This window comes from Dermatophagoides farinae, unplaced genomic scaffold, assembly GCF_024713945.1.
Source record: "Dermatophagoides farinae isolate YC_2012a unplaced genomic scaffold, ASM2471394v1 contig8, whole genome shotgun sequence".
NCBI lineage: Eukaryota > Metazoa > Arthropoda > Arachnida > Sarcoptiformes > Pyroglyphidae > Dermatophagoides > Dermatophagoides farinae.
Genome location: NW_027461523.1, coordinates 176,448 through 198,391, shown reverse-complemented (window position 1 = coordinate 198,391; position 21,944 = coordinate 176,448). Strand labels below are relative to the sequence as shown.

At 35.3% G+C, this 21,944-nt stretch overlaps 1 protein-coding gene across 1 annotated transcript; it reads right to left on the bottom strand.

Annotated features, from left to right (window-relative positions):
* Nucleotides 1-4,542: 4,542 nt before the first annotated feature.
* Nucleotides 4,543-6,546, bottom strand: LOC142598139 (ABC transporter A family member 11-like). The gene is made up of 2 exons (XM_075735097.1): nt 6,432-6,546; nt 4,543-5,516 (listed from the first exon to the last, which is right to left on the bottom strand). The coding sequence occupies exons 1-2, from the start codon at nt 6,544-6,546 to the stop codon at nt 4,543-4,545; spliced, it is 1,089 nt and encodes a 362-aa protein (XP_075591212.1).
* Nucleotides 6,547-21,944: the final 15,398 nt, after the last annotated feature.

Sequence of the window (21,944 nt, the reverse complement as noted above, 5' to 3'; positions counted from 1 at the left end):
AATATTTTGACGAAAAAAATGTTAGAGAAATTCTTTGTTCGGCGCCAACGGCTAACTGGGGCATGGCGTGCATAGAAAAGTCGCTTCAATACATAGTCGACACGGTTTCGAGCAAAGTTATTAATATTCTGCAGTTGATGGAGGTAAATACTAGTTATGAGGACTGGTCAGACTTGTTTTTGAGTTTGAACATTTTTGACAAGAACATTTCTAAAATAATGCACAGACTGAGCATCAGTACGAAAGATATTTTAGTGTTGAGTTGGTACATGAAATCGTACTGCAAACCATGGAAAACGCATTTTAATGAGCAATTCAAACAATTGCTGAATCTTGAGAAGTTGTTCTTCGAAGATGACACTGTTGAACGCAAGTTTATGTTGGAGACGATCAGCGTTTACGACAGCGCGAACCAGTTTTGCTCTATTGTAGAGACATTAAATAAAAGTGTGCTAGAGTACTACAGTGCAGAATTCGTTTCAGAAGCGAGAAATTTGATGGAAACTCACGTTACAATTTTTATAGAAAAAAAAGTGAAGCCCCTATTGGAGTTATTAGACGGAAGCATTCTGACAAGTGATAAATTCATAGTGATTGCACAAACATTAGCACCGCAAAATTATATATTACTGCAGCCACTCATAAATACGTGCAATGTAGAATCCACAGATCGATTTAAATCGGTACGCTCGCTTTGTCTATTGCTGTCGTCACTAGAGCTCCTAGAATTTCGCACGAAAAGCGATAAGTTTTTCAGCTATAAATTGTTGTTTTTTACATATTTAATTTACAAAGTTCAAGTTGGCAGTGTCAAAATATGGGAACTAGACAGCATGACTGATGACAAAAAAAAATTGTTTTTTAGCCAAGCATCGATCGAATACATAAAAAAATATTTCGTCGAAGATGGTTCACAAGAAATGTGTATAACCAATCGTTAACATTTTTTAGGATTTACACACTTTTCACGCCATGTTTAATGCGGCTGTTTTAGATGTCGTAGTGCGTTTTCTTCGTTCGACTTTCCGAAGCACCAAGGTTAATAAAATACAGCGCTAGCAAAAAAAACACTAAATCAATCGAGATAACACATATGTAAATAGGTGCGCTATAAAAGTTGAATAATAATAAATCGTAGATAAATTGTTAAAAGTATTTAATTCTAATATATAAATAGATATATTAGTTTTCAGCGACCAGTAAATCAGTAAATGAATATTATTAACTATACATGACGAATTCAAAAACAAAAAACAAAACGTTTAAGCAACAAAAGGCTTTAAGCGGTCAAAAACAAAAATTTCCAAAAAAATCTGCCAATAATACAAATAATAATAAAAAAAATAATGTAAACAACGATCCGAGAACATTTGCGTCAGCATTGAAGGAAACATCGAACCCTGAGTTTCCGATCAACCCCAGTGAAAACTATTTTGATAACTACTTGAAAAACGTGCAAAGCGAGTCAAAAGAGCCAATACACGAGATGCAAATCACAAATGTTTCAACTGAATCCAACGGTCCTCCAATTGAACGATATACAAAGTTTGAACAGCCTCTGCTGCCTATTTTATTGAGTTCAACCGTAAAAGAGCTGTTTAGAAACAATAAAACTTTGATTCAGTCAATATCTGAGTATTATAGTAAGATATTTGCCCCTTATGCAGAGTTGCACGATTTTGTAATTTCGCTGCGTCACCAAAATAATTTGTTCCAGACTCAGCCTAAGCTTAATGACGACGAGATTGATGCAGCGATTAATGAAAATAACTCCAGTAGAGCAGATTGCGACAAAAATGCTGATGAAAGAATGTTTAACTATTTGTTTCTTTTGGAACAGCTGGACTGGAAACAGAAAACAATTCCTTTTCACAGCTTGATGCATTTAAAAGTAAATAAAAAATATGACAATGTACAGAGTCGTGTGCAAGCTAACCGGTACAACGACTTTAACGGCATTCAACAATTGATTTTCGAAAATAACGTAAAAATTAATGAACTAGGAAACTATTCGTTTTTGTAAACGAATGGGATGGTTTATAAGATCGGCACGAGCTCTTGCTAAACAAAAATTACTTTCGTGAGAAACAGAATGACGCTAGCGAACTAGTCCAGTTGGGAAGGCTTGTGAATTAACTCTAAGGAATTTACATGTCCATAGATTCGCTTTCCACTCTTTGAATGTCGTCGCAAAACTTTCTAAGGGTTGTTTCTTTGAACGAGTAAAGCGCCTTGACTATCTTTTGAATGTCTTCAATGTTGTTCGTGTCGGTTTCACCGTACTGGCATGTAACTAATTTGTTCACCTGGTCGATTCGCCCGACGATGATGTTTTTGTAAATAGCTAGAGCGATTACGTTTTCTACGTAGTCGATTTTTATGTCGAGAGCGGCTGCGAATTTTTCAAATGGTATGGTGACTTCTGACCAGACTCCGTTGTTGTTTAGTGCTTCAGTAGCTATTGTTGAACTGACAAACTTCCCGCTTTTCAGCAGAAGTTCTTGAGTAATATCGAGTGTTTCACTCATGAAGTTCTAGCGTCCTTGATTTAGGAAATCCAACTTTAAATATAGATAATTAAAAAAAAATAAGCCGGCGGCAAATAAAAAAAATTGGTTTTAAATAAATGAACGCCGTTGTCTGACAAATTCGCTATGTAAGCGGTCGGCGAGTTGTGCCAGCGTACAAGTATAAATTTATTGTTTGTTTTATACATTTTATTGTGATTTACATAAACAAAAGTTACGTGCTCCACTAATTGCTTAATTATGAAAAGTCTGACTATTTCTTTATAAGGGCCAAAGAAATGTGTTGTTCAGTTGTTTTTAAATGTTTTGAGGATCGACGCGAGTGAATTCGTTGACTTCTTTTTCGAGCTCGTTGCAAAGTTCGCTCTCGTGGTAAAGAGGGGAGACGGAGTTAACTTCTTCTTCAAACGCAATGGCCCAAACAAGAGCCGAAAGAATTGAACCGATGTAGATGATGAAATGTATTTGTGGGACAGGGAGCAGCAGGCTGACAATGTCGGTAAAACCGCAAATTGTAAATAGGAACAAGTTGAGAGGCGCGTGCCAATCGTTGGTACCGGTATCATGGTAGACTTCGAGCAAAAACAAAGCGCATCCCATAAGTATGAGCGAAAATCCTTGAATGACGCGCGAACTACCGAAAAACAGCCAGTCAATGCTTCCCGTGATAAAATAGTGCCAGTAGTTATCGGTGTAGTTGGTGCAAAAGTTGCAAGCCCAAGCTAAGTACATAGCTGAGCTTGAAATATCGAGAAAAGAAGCGTAAGATAAAAGCTTGCTGCCTGCGCGGTATCCTCGCGACCAAGCTGCGTCATCAGCTAGTGAATACTGGAAAAATCCAATGAATATTGCCCCTAAAAAGTACAAAGCAGAAGCAAATGTCACAATCGATCTGAACCTGGACGTTCCGCGCATTTCTGCGTCCGTATTGTTCAAGTCCCACGTAAATATGCCTTTACCACCGTATGCTACGTGGTTTAACAAAAAGATAATAAGAGATAAAAATTTCATTAGCAATCCAGACCGTAGGTACGCTTGGCTGCATCGTTCAATCAGATCGCTCGTGCGTTTGTTCAAGTATTGATGCCTTTTCCCTTTGACCGGATCATCGAATCCTTCGTGACGAGTAGCTATCCACATGATAGATTATCAAATAATATATGATGCACCTTTTGCAATGTAAGTTTACACAATGGTGCGACGCTTAGGTTAGCCGAAAATATGTACTTGGCTGTATTTAATTAAACAGTTCTTTTGGGTCGAGACTTGCGTTGCAAATCGTGGACAAGTTTTTGACTACGCTCCAAATCGAATCTAAAAAATTAATAAAAGTTCCGTAAATACCATAGGGCATTTCGCCTGAGAGATTTTTTTTTGTTAACTTACACGTATATGGAAAATTTGATAAAGCACAAATGTGAACCGGGCCTACGAAAACACAGGCACACATTACCATCATCACGTTAGAGAGGACATTGGTGATGGAGGACATCGTCTGGTAAATCTGAAAAGTGGAATTTCTCACATTCGAACACATGGACATACGCGCTGCCAACGCATCACATTCTGCTTGATCGGCTAACAACGTTTTTTTTTCACCGGAATTTTTTTCGATAAACTCTTCTGCCTCCAGAATTCGCGGTTTTGCTTGTGACATAATCTGGTCCAAATGTTTGCGAACGACTTCGCTTAAACTAGTCAAAAACGCTTCTTCTTCGAGTCTCAGTGACGCCTCCATGACTGGTCCGCGACACATCTTGTTCCAAAGCCTTACTTCTAAACTGTTTTCGCCGTAGTCGTTTTCTAAGGAACTTTTAATCTCTTCGTAAACTGATTAGTTTATTTTCATGACTACTTACAGTGCAATTTGTCTATTTTCTGACTAATTGCTGATAAAAATAGAAAAACCCAACAGATCATTTTATAATTAGATGTTATTAGAGTTTCTTCGCGAATTTATAAAAAACTTATGAATATATAATTAAACTAAGACTAATAATAATTAGAAACACTATCATGGTTGTGAGTTATTGGCTGTGCTATTCTTTTTACATAAAGAATTGAATACTTGATCGAGAGTGGGTTGAGATATAGAATATTCATTAATTAACAATTTTGACTTTTCTTTTTCCAACAGTTCAAATAAATATGGCAACATCTGATTTATTGGAGGAAACAAATACAACAATTTGATTCCGACGTGATTGCTCAAATAGCATTTCGAGTTACACTTTTCCTTTAAGAATTTTGTAATTTTGTCAATGACCATGTGAAGATCGGAAGAACTTTTTATCTTGTCTTTCAATAAATCAATTTCCAGGCGGAAGCCCGAACCGTATTTGTTTTTAATTGCTAAACACGTATTGTAGCATTGAAGTTCTCCGTTCATCATGATTCCTACTTTGGAACACAAGTTTTCTGCTTCTTCCATGCTATGTGTAGTTAAAATCATAGTGGCGTTGTGTTTTCTCTCGTGAATTAGTTCCATTAGTTTACGTCTACCGATTGGGTCAATTCCTGATGAAGGTTCGTCAATAAGTACGCAACGAGGCGTAGTTAAGAAAGTAACCACAACAGATGCTCTTTTTCTATTTCCACCCGACAAAGCATCGAGCCGCTTGTTTTTATGTGTTTGTAATTCTAAACGAGTGATTAAAGCGTCAGAAGCGGCCAACGTTTGCTGATTGCTCAAACCTTTAATTTTCGCGAAAACATAAATATTATCTAACGTAGTAATATCTGTCCATAAAACATCAAATTGAGGCAAAAGACCCAAGTAAGGGAAAACTCGTTTAGGATTTTCCATTAGGTTGATACCGCCGATGTATGTTTCTCCGCGTGGAGGAGCATCCAAGAAAGGATCGTATGAAAGAACGTTTATTGTGGTTGTTTTTCCTGCCCCGTTAGGACCGAGCAGGCCGAATACTTGACCTTTTTGAAGCCCTAAACTCAAACCATTAATAGCAATCAATCCGTTTGCCACCGATTCTGAGTGAGTATTGTAGATGTAGTGTAAATTAGAGATTAAAATGTCTGGTAGCACCTGCGGTGGTGGACCATTTAAATTGTTAAAGACCAAAGGAATTGGAAGATTTTTCTCTTTAGCCGCGCACTGAGCTTTATAAACGGTGACAATGTCTTCTACGCGATTTTCTTCATTGATCACATCGTCGTCTTTGTTACACTGAAACTGAACAGGGAATAACTTTTCCGGTATACCAAGCTCTAAAGCCGTTGTCCTGAACATCTCGCGTTCTTGCTTAAATTTGTCTAAGAATTCTATTGTTTTGATGTCTGGTGCTTTCGATTTATATGAAAGTGCTTCAAAGTAAAGTATTAACAAAAAATAAACGATCAATGATACAATAGACCCAATATATACCCACAAAAACATGTTCTTTGGATAGAATAGATCTGCCACACTTAGGCTGCGATTGTCTGATTCAGCTTGCAAAACTAGTAATGTCAAACATAATACCGAGGCCAAAGGTAAGTAGGTGGCGAATAATAGACACATTATGGGATGTGCCCATCTAGAAACAGTCGCAAACGATATATTGAAAGCTATGTCCTGAAAGTCAAAGCTTACGCACACCAAATATAGCGGTGAAATAGCGAAAATAATTGAAGAAATCTGAATATAGAGCTGGTAAATATTGCTATTATTAAACCAGAAAGTGAATTGGTAAGCTCTAGCGAGCCCTGCTAAGTTGGACAATATTTGTACAACAGCTAAGTACGGTATAATAAACAGATTATTCGACAATTCTGGTATAAACATAAAACACATTAGAATAATCCCTATAGAGGTAAGACTCATTAGTATTGACTGGACGAATAAGGTAGCAAGCCAATAAATCCAGGCAGGACAACCTGCAATGTATATAGTGTGCTTTAGTTTACTTTGTTTTTCTTCAATCATTTTAAGCCCGAAGCTGATCGGTATTGAAGTTGATGTTATGGCAAACATCGTTGATAAAATGACAGCGTAAGTAGTGATAAAAATCTTAGCCTTCATTTTAGACTCAATTATGTTAACCTTGTTTTTAATTTTTCTCTCTTCAGATTTGTTGAAGTATTGATTATTGTAAATTGCTTCATAGAGTCCATTTAGGAAAACAGGAAACGCATGCAAATAGTAAGGATTAAACAAGAAATGAAGATCTATCAAGTCTGGATATATGTTGATGTCCGTCCATACTGAGTCCATAGTGAGCTTAAATGTAGATGCAGAGAAAATAAGCGCACAAGGGTATTTGTTGACTGTTACACCAGCTTTATTGGCGTATGTTGTGTTGTATATAAAGTTTCTCAAAAGATAACCGTTTGGACTTTGTTTCTCAACGGGAGGATTCGTAAAGATATAAGGGTAATCTTCAAAGCCTATTGACATTCCTGCTTGAAACTTTTTTGGATAAAAAACAGGAGTAGAGATTAATTTATCCCTGTTAGCTGGAAAAGGAGGAAAACCTATCGTGTAGTGAGGATTAGAAGCTTCGACTATATACCGTTGAGTTATTCTATCAAGTTGTTTTACGAATGCTTGATCATCTAAAACACGAAGGTTGCTGGGAGAAAACGTGTCAAATAACGGCATCAGCTTATTTTTAAATGGAAGATCATCTAAAACGTCTGCCAATCTTTTTCGAGCATCAAAAGACAAATAGGGATCTACAGAGTAAACAATGACACCGTCTAAATATTTATCGTAATTAGTGATGTCAATGTTTTTAGTAGGTTTACTGAACAGACTGCTAAACCTTTGACTTTCTTTCGTTGATGTGTTACTTATAAATCCTATAAATAAGAAAAATAATGGCAAGAACAAAGATAAAAAAGTTCTTAATTTGTTTCTTTTGAATTGAGCGAACCTTAAGTAAAATATCCCTTGTAATTGAGAAATAGTATTTGCAAGATCTACAATGGGGTAAATGTTTTGTGTTAAGTCTCCTGCTTCACAATTATTGTAATTATTCAACCCTAACTGAAGGTTTTTATTTTCGTCATCGGTAGATGGAACAAGCGCGGAAGATATCATACTACTTTTAAAGACTTCTGTTTTATCGTTTTCAACTTGATCTATTTCATTAATATACATATCATTTAACTTAAAGAAAATTTCTTCCAAAGTAGATAAAGAAAGTGCATATTCGTAAATAAAAAGATTTCCTTTGTTTTGGTTTAAATAATAAAGTAGCTGAGAAAAAACAGGAACATATTTGTTTGGAATCGAATAAGTAAGAACACCAGCAGCAATCGAACTAGCTACCCAAGTTCCAGCATTTTTTATACTAACTAGCAACTCTGCTTCAGGAATGTATGACTTCAGAAGCGATGTAATATTCTGAGTGACTTCATTTCTTTGACTTTGAGTAAGGTTAGAAACTAGTTGCACTTCAAGATAGTAACAAGCGTTAAATTTTTGTTTTAGAAATAAGTTTGATCCTATACAACGAACCTTCCCATCAAACATGACGGCTTTGCGATCAGCTAGCCATTCAGCTTCTTCAATATGATGTGTTGTAATTACAATACATCGTCCAGATTTTCTTTCTTCCTGAATAACTCTCCAAATTTCTTGTCGCCCAACAGGATCGACTCCAGATGTTGGCTCATCTAAAAAGACAACACTAGGTTCAGCCATTAAAGCAAACGCAAGCCACAAACGTCGTTTTTGCCCTCCAGATAACATATGCGGAAAAAAAAATAATTTATCGAAAAGAGAAAATCGGTCTACTATTTCTAATATTCCTTCCCACGTAGTAGAATCGCTGTGATTGTCCTTGTAGTTACCCGAAGCTTTTTGTTTCTGTTTAATTGCGTATCGTTGGTAAATTTCAACCTGATAAGATTGCAAATTTTGCAATTTAACCAAAACATCGTGAACCTGAACGCCTCTAAAGCTACTTAGTAAAGCTAAATGTTCTATAACTAACAAATCATCAATAAACAAATTATTTTGAGGACAGATTGAAATTTTTTGTCGAACTTGTTCCGCTTCATGAATTAAACTATGGCCAGCAATCAGAGCGTTACCTGAATCAACGGTTAAAAATCCCGTCAGCATGCCTATTGTAGTACTTTTTCCAGCTCCATTGTGACCAAGTAAAGCAAAAATTTCAGAATAATAAACATCTAAATTCAAGTTATCGACAACTTTTCTGGGTTCACCGTCTGTAATAAACGATTTGTTAAAATTTCGAATTGAAATAGCTTTACGTTTAGATTTAACAATCGGATCTACTTGCTCGTTATATTCTCCAGTTAAACAACTATCATCTTCAAATGCACTATATGAAGACTGAGTTAGAGGTTGTCTTTCTTCGGTTTGTGGTTTGAAATATATTTGGTAAAGCTTTATGAAAGGCCATAGGTAATGTTTTTTAGGCCCAAACAAATCAGTTTTAATAATAGTAATGTAATAAGCTAAGCCCCAGTATAGAAAAGCTGACAGCATCAAGCACATAAACTGTATTCTAAGTTCGAAGTTTTCTCGCGAAAAAAGTGATACAACTGTGATAGGGTTCAGGGGCAGATTCGAAAAAATATTCATGATAATTAGTACAAAACTAATAGGACTAAACATATAAAAGAAAATTCTTATTGGTAAGCTAAACATAAGAACATTGGTAAATAGTTTAGCAGAAAATTGCCAAAACATGTTTAGCCCTAGCGAAAGATATTGTGCTGTATCCTTTGATGAACATAATGATGCTAAAAGATATCCAAATGATACCAGCGATAAGAAGTAGAAGTAAAACAATGAAGAAGTAATTATTATACTTGCAGTTCCGAACATAGAAAGCATTTGAGCGATTAGAACAACTGAAAAAGTTAAGATCACGTTTAACAAACTTCCGGTTATAAGAAGTGACGTCCAGTATTCAGGGCTTTTCATTCCAAATATGCAAAAGATACTAACAAGTTTTGTCGTTTTTTCATACATAACTTGATCTATACCGTAAGCTGTAAACCTGCTAAATGCGATCATTAAAAAAATAGGAGTAGTTTCCAAAAAATCATGAAAAGTACTATGAAAAACTGGATGAAGAGGGAGGGGTTCAACAACTATATTCATCTGTGGTGTTGATATAGATGATATAGTAGTATTTATAATGTGAAACAAATTTAAGTCATGTTGCCTGTCATGCTCGTAAAGATGTCTCAGAACTTTGTCAAAAGCAGCGTTAGGGTTTTGCTTCAAAAATTCAAGTACGTAATATTTAATATTGTTTGTAACTTCATCGTCAGAAAGTTTGTTGTATAAGAAGTTATAAATGTTAACTGAGGAATCATGCAGTTGTGACAATTCCATGTACTCCCTATTTGAAGGAGTCAATTCAGAAGTTTTAACATTAGCGTCGAAAGGTATGTCTTGCAAACCAGGAGAAATCAATTCCATAAATTCAGACACGATAGCTGCATTGCGCGAAATAATATTAAGTAAACTTCTATTTGGATATCTGGAAGACACATTAGAATGGTTAATAGCTTCGATAAGATGAGTTTTTTTTGTTGGTTTAATGAGTCTCATATTTTGTAGATCTGAAATAAATTTACTTGTGTTTTTTTTATAGGCTTCGTAAAATGACTTTGCTTTTAAGTGTACATTGTAACGTTCTTTTGCGTAATAGATTGCATTAGCTAGTGAAGTTTGCATTAAAATAAAATTCGATTTAATATATTTTCCTGCTTCGCAATAAGCCCCCATATTGAGATTTCTGAACTTGCTTTCAAATGGATTTGAATCGAATTTCATGTATTCCCTGCAAGCATTTCGTCTTGACATGATATTATCTGTCCAAGGTAAGTCAGACTCCAAATAATGAAATTCAATATCTATTTCCGGATCATCCATATTTAACTTATTTACTTTGATACCATTTATGACACCGTCTGCTAAACGTATTACTTCATTCATTTGAGCTGTGTCGCGCAAGATACTAATTAAAGAATTTCCGTAGACAGGGTTAATTTCAGATTTGTAATACTTCAGCACGTAATCGAGCAAAGTTAAATCAACAGGTCCCTTACTACTATGAGTTGAATTAAAAGTAGTAGTATTCTCTTTGGTAAAATCAAAGGAATTATCGAGAGGAGGATTACTTATAGTTACGTAAATAACCTTATAAGTACTATGGTCAGGAGGCATGACCAAATTGATCGTAGGCTCATCTATGTATTGAGTGATCGCTGGGAACCAGTATTCCTTGGTTCCAAGAAAACGAGTATTTCCAATGATGAACCATGTAATCGTATGTGTAAATAACAGAATGAGATTAAACTTTCTTCTGTGCGTTGATAAGTAATTTTTCCATAATAAAATTTTCAGATTTTCGAAATAATTATTGCGACGGCCTTTTAGTAAGCTATTATTACTAAAACCCATAATCTAATTAAAAATTTATTAACTATTTCATTAAGGCGTAATAAAGTGAATAACTAAAAAAATTTATATTTTTAACTCAAATGCGCGACAAAACATAAATTCAGTTATGATGGAAGGATCCATTTGTTTGTTGTAATGTATTTCATTGTTAGGCCAACGTTCAGATTAGTTTGCACTTAGCTAGTCCGAGATCGGTATTATGGGTAATGAAATTCTGAAAATATTTTGCGAATTTAAACATTTAATATCACAAATTAACAAATTTCTAGTTAAGTGGATTATTGAACAAGGGGAATTTTTCGTGCCTCTATGACCCGATAATTTTTTTATTAGCCTTAATAAAGCCATCATAGTGTAATACTTGATGTGAAAAGTCCAGTAATATTTTTTTTCAGAAGCTTTAAATCTTGGTTTAATTTCATAATCGTAAAGTGAAATGCACTCGTAAATCAAAATTGACGACGTAGAGTAATCTTCGAGCGTAGCACTAAATTCTATATTAGTTTCGTAATTTTTTAAATCGTCATTTTGAGTATAAGCTTCTTCGTTCAAGTATATTGAAAGTTCAATATTGTCTAAGTCGCAAGAATAAAAAGAGCGTAGCCACGTGAACACCAAAGCGTGTTCAAAAAAATTAATTGTTAAACACTGCGAAAACTCGATAGAATATTCAACGTTTTCACATTGTTTCGTAGTGAGTTCAATGCAGCGTAAACTGGTTCGAATCGTTGGGTTGGTGGTACCTGAGACAACTTGCGTTGAATACATGTGAACGATACTGTAGTCATCTTCAATTCGATCTATGCAAAATATTATGTCTGAACAAAATTTAAGGTGATAGCGAAAACAGTCTGCTAGCTTTTTTGCACATATCCATACCCCTATTTGTTTATCATTCATCAGTATTTCTTTTTCCGAAAAAGCAATCGAAGAAATAGGTATAGCCATTCCACCAAAAAACATTGAGTCTCTATAACTTACGACAGACGAGGCATTTTTGCAACATACAGTGCTAATAAATAGATATTGCCTTGTGAAAAGCAGTATAATTCCGTTTAACTCAGTATCCGTAGACGTAAATCTAGGTAAAATAGGCTTTAAATCTTCGAAACTTGACCGTAACGAAGTAACTACATGATTCAGTAAAATAATCGCTGAATAATTGAGTTTTATCCTAACACATATCATTTTCACAACCTAACACGCTCATCAATATTTTGCATCTTAATTAACTACTTGAATTCGTGATCTAAACAATTCATAAATTTGACACAATTATACTGCAGTCGTTTAACCAACGAATATATTTAAAATAAATGATTTATTCTAATTTTCAAAGTATTTCAGAAAAAAATATAAAATAATTTAATTTTATATAGTGGTTTATTTTTCAGAAATAAATCAATCTATTTACTGTAGCTCAGTGACAAACACTTAAATATTTAACATGATCAAATGAATTTAGTTTTCGTTTTTTTAACTTTAGTTTCTAGTATTAAATTGACTTCCATTTATAAAACTGCTTCAAACGTGATCAATAATATTGATACTATAAACAAAGAGCTGGATGAAAAAAAACTCGAAATAAAACTTGGAGGCCAAGGGCTCGACCTTTTAAACGAAAGCATGGAAGAAATAAAAACTGTGTCTGAACGATTACAGAAGGAGGAACTAGAGCTGGCAAAGAAAGCTGAATTTGACATAGACACCAAACAAGGTTTAGAAACAGCGCAAAAATTATTTGAGAATCAACAAATAAATTATTCGATTAAAATAGTACACATTCCCGAAATGCCAATATATGAGCCGTTTGACTCGGCTCAGGTGAACTACGCGTTCAAACTTATTTCTACAAACGAATTTTTTCCACTTGATCCTGAAATAACAATAGAGTGGTTGCTTGAAAATTCGTTTTATGCTTTTACTGAATATTTAGACTACATCTTACAAAAAGAAAACCGCGAAGGGATATTATTGTCAATACGTAAACAAGTTAACATAAAAATAGATAGCTTAAAAATTTCGTATATTCAGTTAAAAAACGAAATTAAAAAAAGATTAGAAATGCAGAGTAAAGCCGAAGCTATACTACTTAAATTGCCCAATAGTTCGGCAAATAAAAAGTCTGAAGACGATATCAAATCAGATCAAACAAATTCAAAAACTGTTCCGGATGAAGAAATTTCTGAAAACACTAGTGTAGAAAAATTGAATAAATTAGCTATCCCTTCTCTACCAGAACTGGAAAAAGAAGAAAAAAATGCACAACGTTTAATACACCTCCAATTGACCATTTTAAAGTTAAACAAAATCGTTAAATATATCGACAATGCGCTGAAATTATTAAGAGTTAGTAAAAACAAATCGATTTCGCATTCTGGTTCTGTTTCGAACATTGAAGCAGCTAAAAACAAATTAGCAGAGCAAAAAGAAAAAAAACAAAATACTGATCAAGAAAAGAACGGCGTTGAAAAAAATAAAACCGACTGATATGACCAAAATTTCAGACAACCATGATTCGGACGAACAGTAAACGCACGTCGGTATCTAAAATTAAGATGAATTAATTTATTTACTGTTATTATGTAAGTTTAATTATAGAAAGTTGATATTGTATCGAGTAATGTCTAGATACGGGTAAACCTCCTGTATATTGAGTTCTTTAAACAATAAAAATTGTAAGCCAAATAGCTCAAGTTCTTGCTCGTTAAATACATAGGCCAAACTAAATCTTGTAGATTTAGTAATAAGCCGTAAATATGGAACAACAATAGTGGCGACTAAAGCTATGGCTCTATTAGAAATTGCTTGATGCGAAACGAAATGTGTAAGATTTAACAACCTAGCTAAGAATTTATATAGCATTTGTGTTCGTTTTTTCAATATACAAAGTATTGCATATAAAGCAAGAATGTATACGCCAGAATCCTCCCAGTGCGTATTAGTTTTTGGATTTTCAACTCCAGATACCAATGGGTTCAAACTGCCCAGTTCAAACTGCAAAAAATTTATGTATTCTGATATGAAACCTTTGTCTACAAGTCTATTTAAAATATGACCTAAAACCCAAAAAACTTCAAATGTACTGTATTCTAGTGTTTTTCCCCTAGAAACTGCTAAAACCACATGAACTAATTTGTCTACGATGAAGAACGTTTCAAGGTTAACATTGGGAATGTCTGCTGCTTTACAAAATTTAGTCAGCCTATCTGCGAATGAAGAAAGATTTAACTTGTGAGCTACCAACTCTAAATGACCGGTATGCACAAAGTTATACAGTATTTTAATTTCTCTAAAAATGCTATCGAACTTTATGGGTTTTTTATTCAGTATATCAATGAATAAGTTTTTTAGTCTGTTCTGACTATTAGTAATGACATCTAACTGCTTAGCTACTATGTAAAACCGACTATGTTTTTTGAAGTTGAGGTCCTTGATTATTGCTCTTAGTAATACAGTATTAATAAGTGTCGTTTTGGTTGCTTCACTTAAAACAATGGATTTGCGTTTAGTTGGTAATGCAGTTCTTGCGAAACATTGACAATATGATTCAGTGGGTTCGGTGTCGTATGAATCGTCAAAATTTACATTAGTTTTTATAGACCTTCGTCTAGCTTGATGTGGTGATAATAACGGTTTTCGCGGTGGCGATTGATGTTGGCATTTCAGCTCAGGCTGTGAGCCTAATAGTTGGTCTAGATAATCGGACTGGTTTTGCAAATGCTTGTGCTTGGATTCATCTTCTGGACGTGATACTTGTTGAGACATATGTTCATAATATGATTCCTGTTGAGCTTGCTGTCGAGGTTGAGATGGTAACTGAGATTGCTCTGTAGGTGTATAATCCGGTTGCGTTTGCTCATGGGATGGGATATCTAGTTGAGCTTGTTGCTGAAATTGAGATGGTAACTGGGATTCCTCTGTAGGTTTGTAATCAGGTTGAGTTTGCTCTTGAGGTAGAATATCTGGTTGGGCTGGCTGTTGGAATTGAGATGATAACTGAGATTCCCCTGTAGGTGTATAATCCGGTTGAGTTTTCTCTTGAGGTAGAATATCTGGTTGAGCTTGCTGCTGGGGTTGAAATTGTGACTGGGATTCTTCTGTAGGTTTGTAATCCGGTTGTGTTTGGTCACGGGATAGGATATCTAGTTGAGCTGGCTGTTGGAATTGAGATGGTAACTGGGATTCTCCTGTAGGTGTATAATCCGGTTGAGTTTGCTCTTGAGGTAGAATATCTGGTTGAGTTTGCTGTTGGAATTGAGATGGTGACGGAGATTCCCCTGTAGGTGTATAATCTGGCTGTGCTTGCTCTTGACGTAGAATATCAGGTTGAGTTTGCTGCTGGAATAGTGATGGTAACTGGGATTCTTCAGTAGGTTTGTAATCCGGTTGTGTTTGCTCGTAAGATAGGATATCTGGTTGAGCTTGTTGTTGACGAGAATAGTCAGCTTGAGATTGAGGGTGTTGTTGTAGCTGAAACTGTGGCTGTTGTTGTGGTTGAGATTGAGGGTGTTGTTGTGGTTGAAACTGTGTCTGCTGTTGTGGTTGAAAGTGCGATTGGTGGTGTGGCTGCTGTGGTGGTTGGAGTCCTAACTGTGCTTGCATATACTGCGTCGACAATTGCTTTGTTACAACAGAAGAGGAGTTTATATTTGGACCTGGTGTTAGATGGCTGGCATCCGGAGCCATAAAAGCGGGTTCTGTCATATTAACAGGATGATTTGAAGGAACGTTAAACACATCTCCAGGAAACATTTGACTAACAATATTCGATGTCTGGCCTTGAGTGTTGAACTGAGTGAAATCTTGTTGTTGATTCTGGTAAATCGGATTCATCCTTGTATTAAAATTTTCGTTATTCAAAGGAACTTGATTCATTAGTCCTAGGTCACAGTTCTTTATAATATCTGAATAATTTTGTTGATACGTTGAATTAACACTTACGGTGTTATTGTTACTCGGGGAAGACGGTATAGCCCCAAAAAGAGCTTGAAGATTTTGTACAGCCTGATTTTGAGGAATATTATTAATGTCATGATTCGCATATTGTGGTGGAATCATAGGGTTTGTTATATGGTTATGAGGGTTAGTAAAGTTATGCTGATTGTTTAAACTTTGTGGTTGATCCAAAAAGTTCATATTGTTCGGTACATTTTGATTCATTACTTGGTTTGTATAGTTTGGAACGTTGTTAGGAATTATTTGATTTATCGATTGATTTGGATAGTTCATTGCATTGTTTTGAATTAAATTGTTTTGTGGTTGGGGTGAGTAAACCATAGCATTTGCAACAGGCTGATTCATCAGCTGAGGTGCTGGACTCTGCTTATTGTTCGGATTCATTATACTTTGTACAAACTCAGGAACATTCATGAGAGTTTCTTGAATTGCCTGATTTTGAGACTTAACACTATAAGGTTTCGGGGTTTCTGTAACGAGCTGAACTATGGGTACAGTGGGATAGCCACTAGTTAGATTCGAAAGCACTCGGTTCTGCAGATTATTACTATTATAATTTAAAATATTACACGAGTTTACCGGTTCGTACGCTTTATTACTCTGATTAGTAGAATTAACTCTTGGTACTTGGTATTGTATTGCCTTATTGTAATTAGAAGTGTTATCCGCGCTGTTTTGATTTTGCGGTGGGTTACTGTAGTAAGGTGAGATATTTTGCATTGAATAACATGCAGGCATTGGTGGATTCGGATTACTAGTATAGTTATAAGTGGTCGAATTGTTTGAATTATCTGGTTTGTTGTTTAAAAATTTCAATTGTTCATCTAGAACGACTTGGAAATTCTTAATAAGGTCCTGTAACATCGGCGCAGTATTAAGATTGCCGGAACTCGATGAATTACCAGCCGTGTTCGGCGGGCTGATCGATGCATCAAGCCCAGAAGAATCTGTCAAATTATTTCCTGTGTCAAGTTTAACAGGAGCAGACGAATTTTTTACAGTGGTGACCGTGTGATCAAACGATTGTGATTGAGGAGAGATATAGTTGTTAATCGTATTTTTTGTAGCAGCTAAAGTATCAGGCATTTCAGGTTTACTTTCAATATCAAACGCCTCTGTCGATGCATCCTGTTTACAGCCAGCTTCTTCGTCGATCACATGAGAGTTGGTAGTGAGCTTGTTTTCGTCGCTCGGTGCACTCGATTCAATTTCAATCGTTTCAGTTAAATCTTCTTTGAACGATACTTTGGTTTTTACCGTATCGACTGCTTCCTCCAGAATGTCCGTGTTAATCATCTCTTCAAACTCTTGCGCGTAACCCGCCATCTTTTCCGCCCTGGCTACACATGTTTTAAGTTGATCGTGCAATTTTACTAATAGGTCGTCGCTGACATATCGTTCCTGCAATTCCAAAATTTCAGACGCAAACCACTTTAGCTTGTAGTTTGCTTTCGTTTTCGAATGAACAAATTTGCAGTCAAACGGGGTGAAATCAACGTAAGTCAGTTTTTTTTGTACATCGCCTTCATAATCCTTTGAAACAAACGCTTTGATATTAATAGACATCATCAAATGAAGACTGAGCAAAACAGGTTTCGCCTACTTTTTAATTTTTAATTGCACTATATTTTGATAAAATTTAAATATATTCAATCACCAGCTCTGCCGTTAAATATTTACAAAACACCTTCAGAGCTTGAGTGAAAAATGCAACGTATTCTGACTCTTCTCCAAGGTAGCTAGTTTCTTCTTTATGTTTTTGTTTTTCTAGACCTAAAAAAAATTTGTCAACGATAAAGTATACGCGACTGATACTGTTTTTTTTTTGACTGATAAATGAAACAAACTCCCAATCCTCATCATCTAAGTTGTTTTCATCTCCTTTATAATAAACAGCTGAAATCATTTTAAAAACTTCGCGAAACGTGTCGTAGCTATAGATACCAATCAACGGAGATATTTCCCGTTTGAGTTTTTGTATATTGAAATTATTTAAAAATGAAAATGGCAAAATAAGCAAGCTCATGTCGTCGATTACATTTTTTAGATCATAATTATCTTTGTATTTGTTAACGATGAGTGGGGAAAATAATGCGAATCGGCCATTTGGTTTTATTTAATCGCTAATTAATAATAATTTATTTCACTGTTCAGCTCGTTGAGGCGTAACCAAACTAAACATTTGCTAGAATAACTGAGATATTGAGATTTTAAATTGAAGCTTTGTTTAGGTTTTCCTCAGTCAGTTTGCATCGCAGTATCTTGAATTTTTTTCGCACAGAATTTTAGATCATTTTTTGCTTTACATAACTATTACTGATTTGCTACAATGAGTTCTACCTCATCGGACTATGACGTACTGAAGGTAAGAGAAGCTAAAGCTGATCAAAACGACGTGAGTAAAATCCGGGAATTTGCGCAGCTAGACAAACCAGCAAACAAGTTCTCAGTAATATTGAGATTGCTGCCTTTGCGAGATGCAAAAAAATGCAAACTTTTATCGGAGTTGCGCCACCAAAAACAATTATATTATTTGAAAAACCAAAATAAAGTTCACAGAAACGGTTTCTCCAAGCCGTTTGAGCCTTATCAGGCTGTCGCAGACGTTTTTATTATTATCTTTATAACTTTGGACAGTCTAGCAATAAACTTAGTTGCAAAGTCACCTATATACATATACGTTCAAATCGCATACATTATAGTCATCTTGATCACACTTTTATCTATGTTCGAGGTCACGAATGTCGATGCTTCCGACCCTCTTGTGGGCGTAGAAGGAAAGGATGAGTTCAAAAAAACATTAGAAGATGAAGAAAAACAATACTACGCTTTATGTGCGTACTGCGGGCTTGTTAAAAATAATTCCAGACATTGTTCTAAATGCAACAAGTGTGTTGACGGGTTTGATCACCACTGTCGTTGGCTTAACAATTGCATTGGAAGAATCAATTATAAGTGTTTCTTGGCTACACTGGTGTTTGTAATTGTGAAATGTCTTCTGTCGATTGTTTCGTCGTCATACAATATTTCCGGAACGACTGTTAAATACATACTGGGCGTTCTGATTGCAGATCTTGTACTGAACCTGATACTGCTGTTTTTGCTGTTTCATTTGTTGATTTTGCACATCTACTTTATCGTACAAGACATAACTACTTACAAGTATATCGCGAATCAAATTGAAAACAAATCCGAAGAAGCAAAATCGAGCTGCTGTGTTGATTGGATTGTTGTCGATCGCAAGCGCTTAAAAAAAGCACGACATAACCGGCAGAATACAAATAGCGACATGCTCGTTTAATTTACAATCGCATTTAAACCATTATAATTGAAAATGAATAAAGTTTAAGCAAGACCCAATTAAAAATTTATTCGAAACTCGACCAATCAATTGTTAGAATCGTTTTCCAGTTTTTTAGCGAGACAAGTAATCGCAGTGAGGTATGGAATCGTTACAGTTGTTCCGTCATTCATGACTGCCGTTGGAACACGATAATTTTTCTCTTCTCCAATGATGATGTCTTTTATTTGTTCAGAGTCAATGAAATTATCCGGCAGATATTTTATCAGCTCAAGAATTATGCTGTGAGTTCGCTTGTTCACACTCGAACCTACTTCAAAAGCGTAAAGAATCTCAACTATGCACACCTGTAAGTGGTCGAGATTGTTGAAAACAAAATTTCCAATATTCAGTTTTTGGTCGGGAACATCTAAGCTTTTCTTTTGATTATTTAACTTCTTTAAAATACCCAGACGGCGATTCGCCACCATTCTAGTCAAACTTTTAATTGCTTGCTTAGCATCTTGTTTTTTGGTAATAACGCTCACATTTATAATATTGTCCTCAACTGTAAATTCAGTAAGATTTTTTATGATTTCTAAATCATTTTCAAATGACACTAAATAGGCGTAAGCAACGTTCGAGTCGGATACAATCGAAACGAAATGCACGTGTTTGCCCCAACTGGCGTTGTCCACTTCTTCGCTTGGCAAGCCTTTTAGTTCGGCCACTCTTTTTGCTAACGAAAGCTTTATTTTTTCGAACTCTAGGTTTTTCACAGAACAAGTCAGTTTCAGCATCACACCTGCCTCGTGAAACTTAACATAGCCGAAGTCCTCGTGCGCAGACCTCTGCGGTTGAAAAGCGGGAAGAGGCTGGCTGTTCTTTCGGCGAATTCCAGTTGCGCAAGTTTCAATCAAAACGCTCTTTTCACATGCTTGGATTATGTCATCCTTCGAAGCACCCAAAGCTTTGATACGTTTGCATGATAAAATGTATTTGAACGATAGCCAGTTTTCTGGATCGCTCGAAATTTTCTCGTAGAAAAACTTGTCTGAAACCAAATTTTTGTCGCTCAAATAGTACTCCAACTGCTTGAGCAATGCTTGGTCTTTATTTTCAACAATTACGCGAGCTTGTTTCGGCGAAGAGGTTTTAGAATTTTTCATAAGTCTCTTTCGGCCCAACTCAGTTTTTTCTTCTTCATTTTTTTTAGAAGCTTCTTCACTAGTGTCTGCTGGAGTTTCGTCTACTGTTTTTGGGGTTTCAGTGTCCTCTACAGTTTCATCTTCTTGCGACTGGCATTTTGAACTCTCGAGACTAATCTCTGACCCATCAGACGTATTTAGTCTTTCAATCTTTTTAGAATTGCTAGATTCAGTTTTGTTTTCATTTACCTCCGAAGTATCTGTTGAAATAATTTCTTCTTTCTGCTCGTCTAGATTTATCATTTCTACCTTGTTTTATATATTTTGACACCAAATAAAAAAACATTTTTTGCCAAAACTTTTTTTATTATTCTCTTTAAATGCTCGCTCTGACTATATAATAGTGACAAATTATGTATTTTTTAAATAAAAAGCTGACTGAATTTTATGCAGAACTAAATGACTTACTTGTAGAAAAAAGAAACAGTTTGTCAACAGCTTATTGTAAGTATTCATTTTAGCTGATCTTTTGATTAGGAACTAAATATACAGCTACGCGAATGTATACTCACGCTATTACAAACTCCAATTGATTATTTAGAGCCAAAGAACTCAGAAAAAAACAATAATTTTATTAACTTAGCAGAAATATACGAAAATCGAGAAAAAAGCTCAGCGAACCAGCGAATACAAAAATTAAAAAAAATACCTTTTTCCGATTTGTTGTCTTGGGCAAGGGTTCAAATAGAAAATATCAATCATTTTAATAAATTAACAATTTGAGAAAAATTTATCTTAGTCTTTTTTTATGGGATTCATAATTTTTGGAAGAATACATTGAATTCTACGTAAATATGCGAATCAATGCAAGTAAAAAATAAAAAAAGTTCTAATCGTATGACTTTCGAGCATGATGACTACATTGAGGCTGAGATGACCGCCTTTAAGCGAAATTATCAAAACGCCAATGAAAAAATAAAAAATTTACTAGTCGAGGAAGAGTCAGAGCCATTTACTAAAAAAACTAGGTCCAACGTGCCTACGTTGAATCTGACGGAAATCGACCCATTTTTGTCAGCGGAAAACCGGAAGAAGTTGTTGGAAAGACGCGAAGCGTTTTACTCTAAACAGTTTGCTTTTGTTGATGAGGTGAATGAAATTTGCGCGTCAATCTTGAGTGATACGGAAAAAAAATTTTTTTTAGTCGAAATCCCCTTAGAGTACCTGACATATATACGGTCTAAAAAAATTTTGTCAAATGAAAAGGAGGCTCTTAAATACTATATCGTGTTTATTGCGATTTGCAAGTTGTTTGCTCACATTGTGCCGTCGTACAAAATGATAGAACACGACAAAAACAAAGAACAAAATTCAACAGGTAAGAAGCACAAGATCAATTTGCAGGTTCAATTCGAATCTCACTTGTTGGACGCTTATTCTAGATTTCTAAACCTGCATTTAAAATTTTTATACCGCGATTCTATTACGGAGAAAAACAATGATTTTTCAAGCAGAGACTCGCTGCTACAAAATTTGTCTGAGGCGTTTATAGCATTGCTGTTGTCAGGAGTAAATACAAACTACCGTGAAGAGCTCCTCCGAAGCGTGTTCAACTTCTATTATTTCATTGCGCCTCAAGT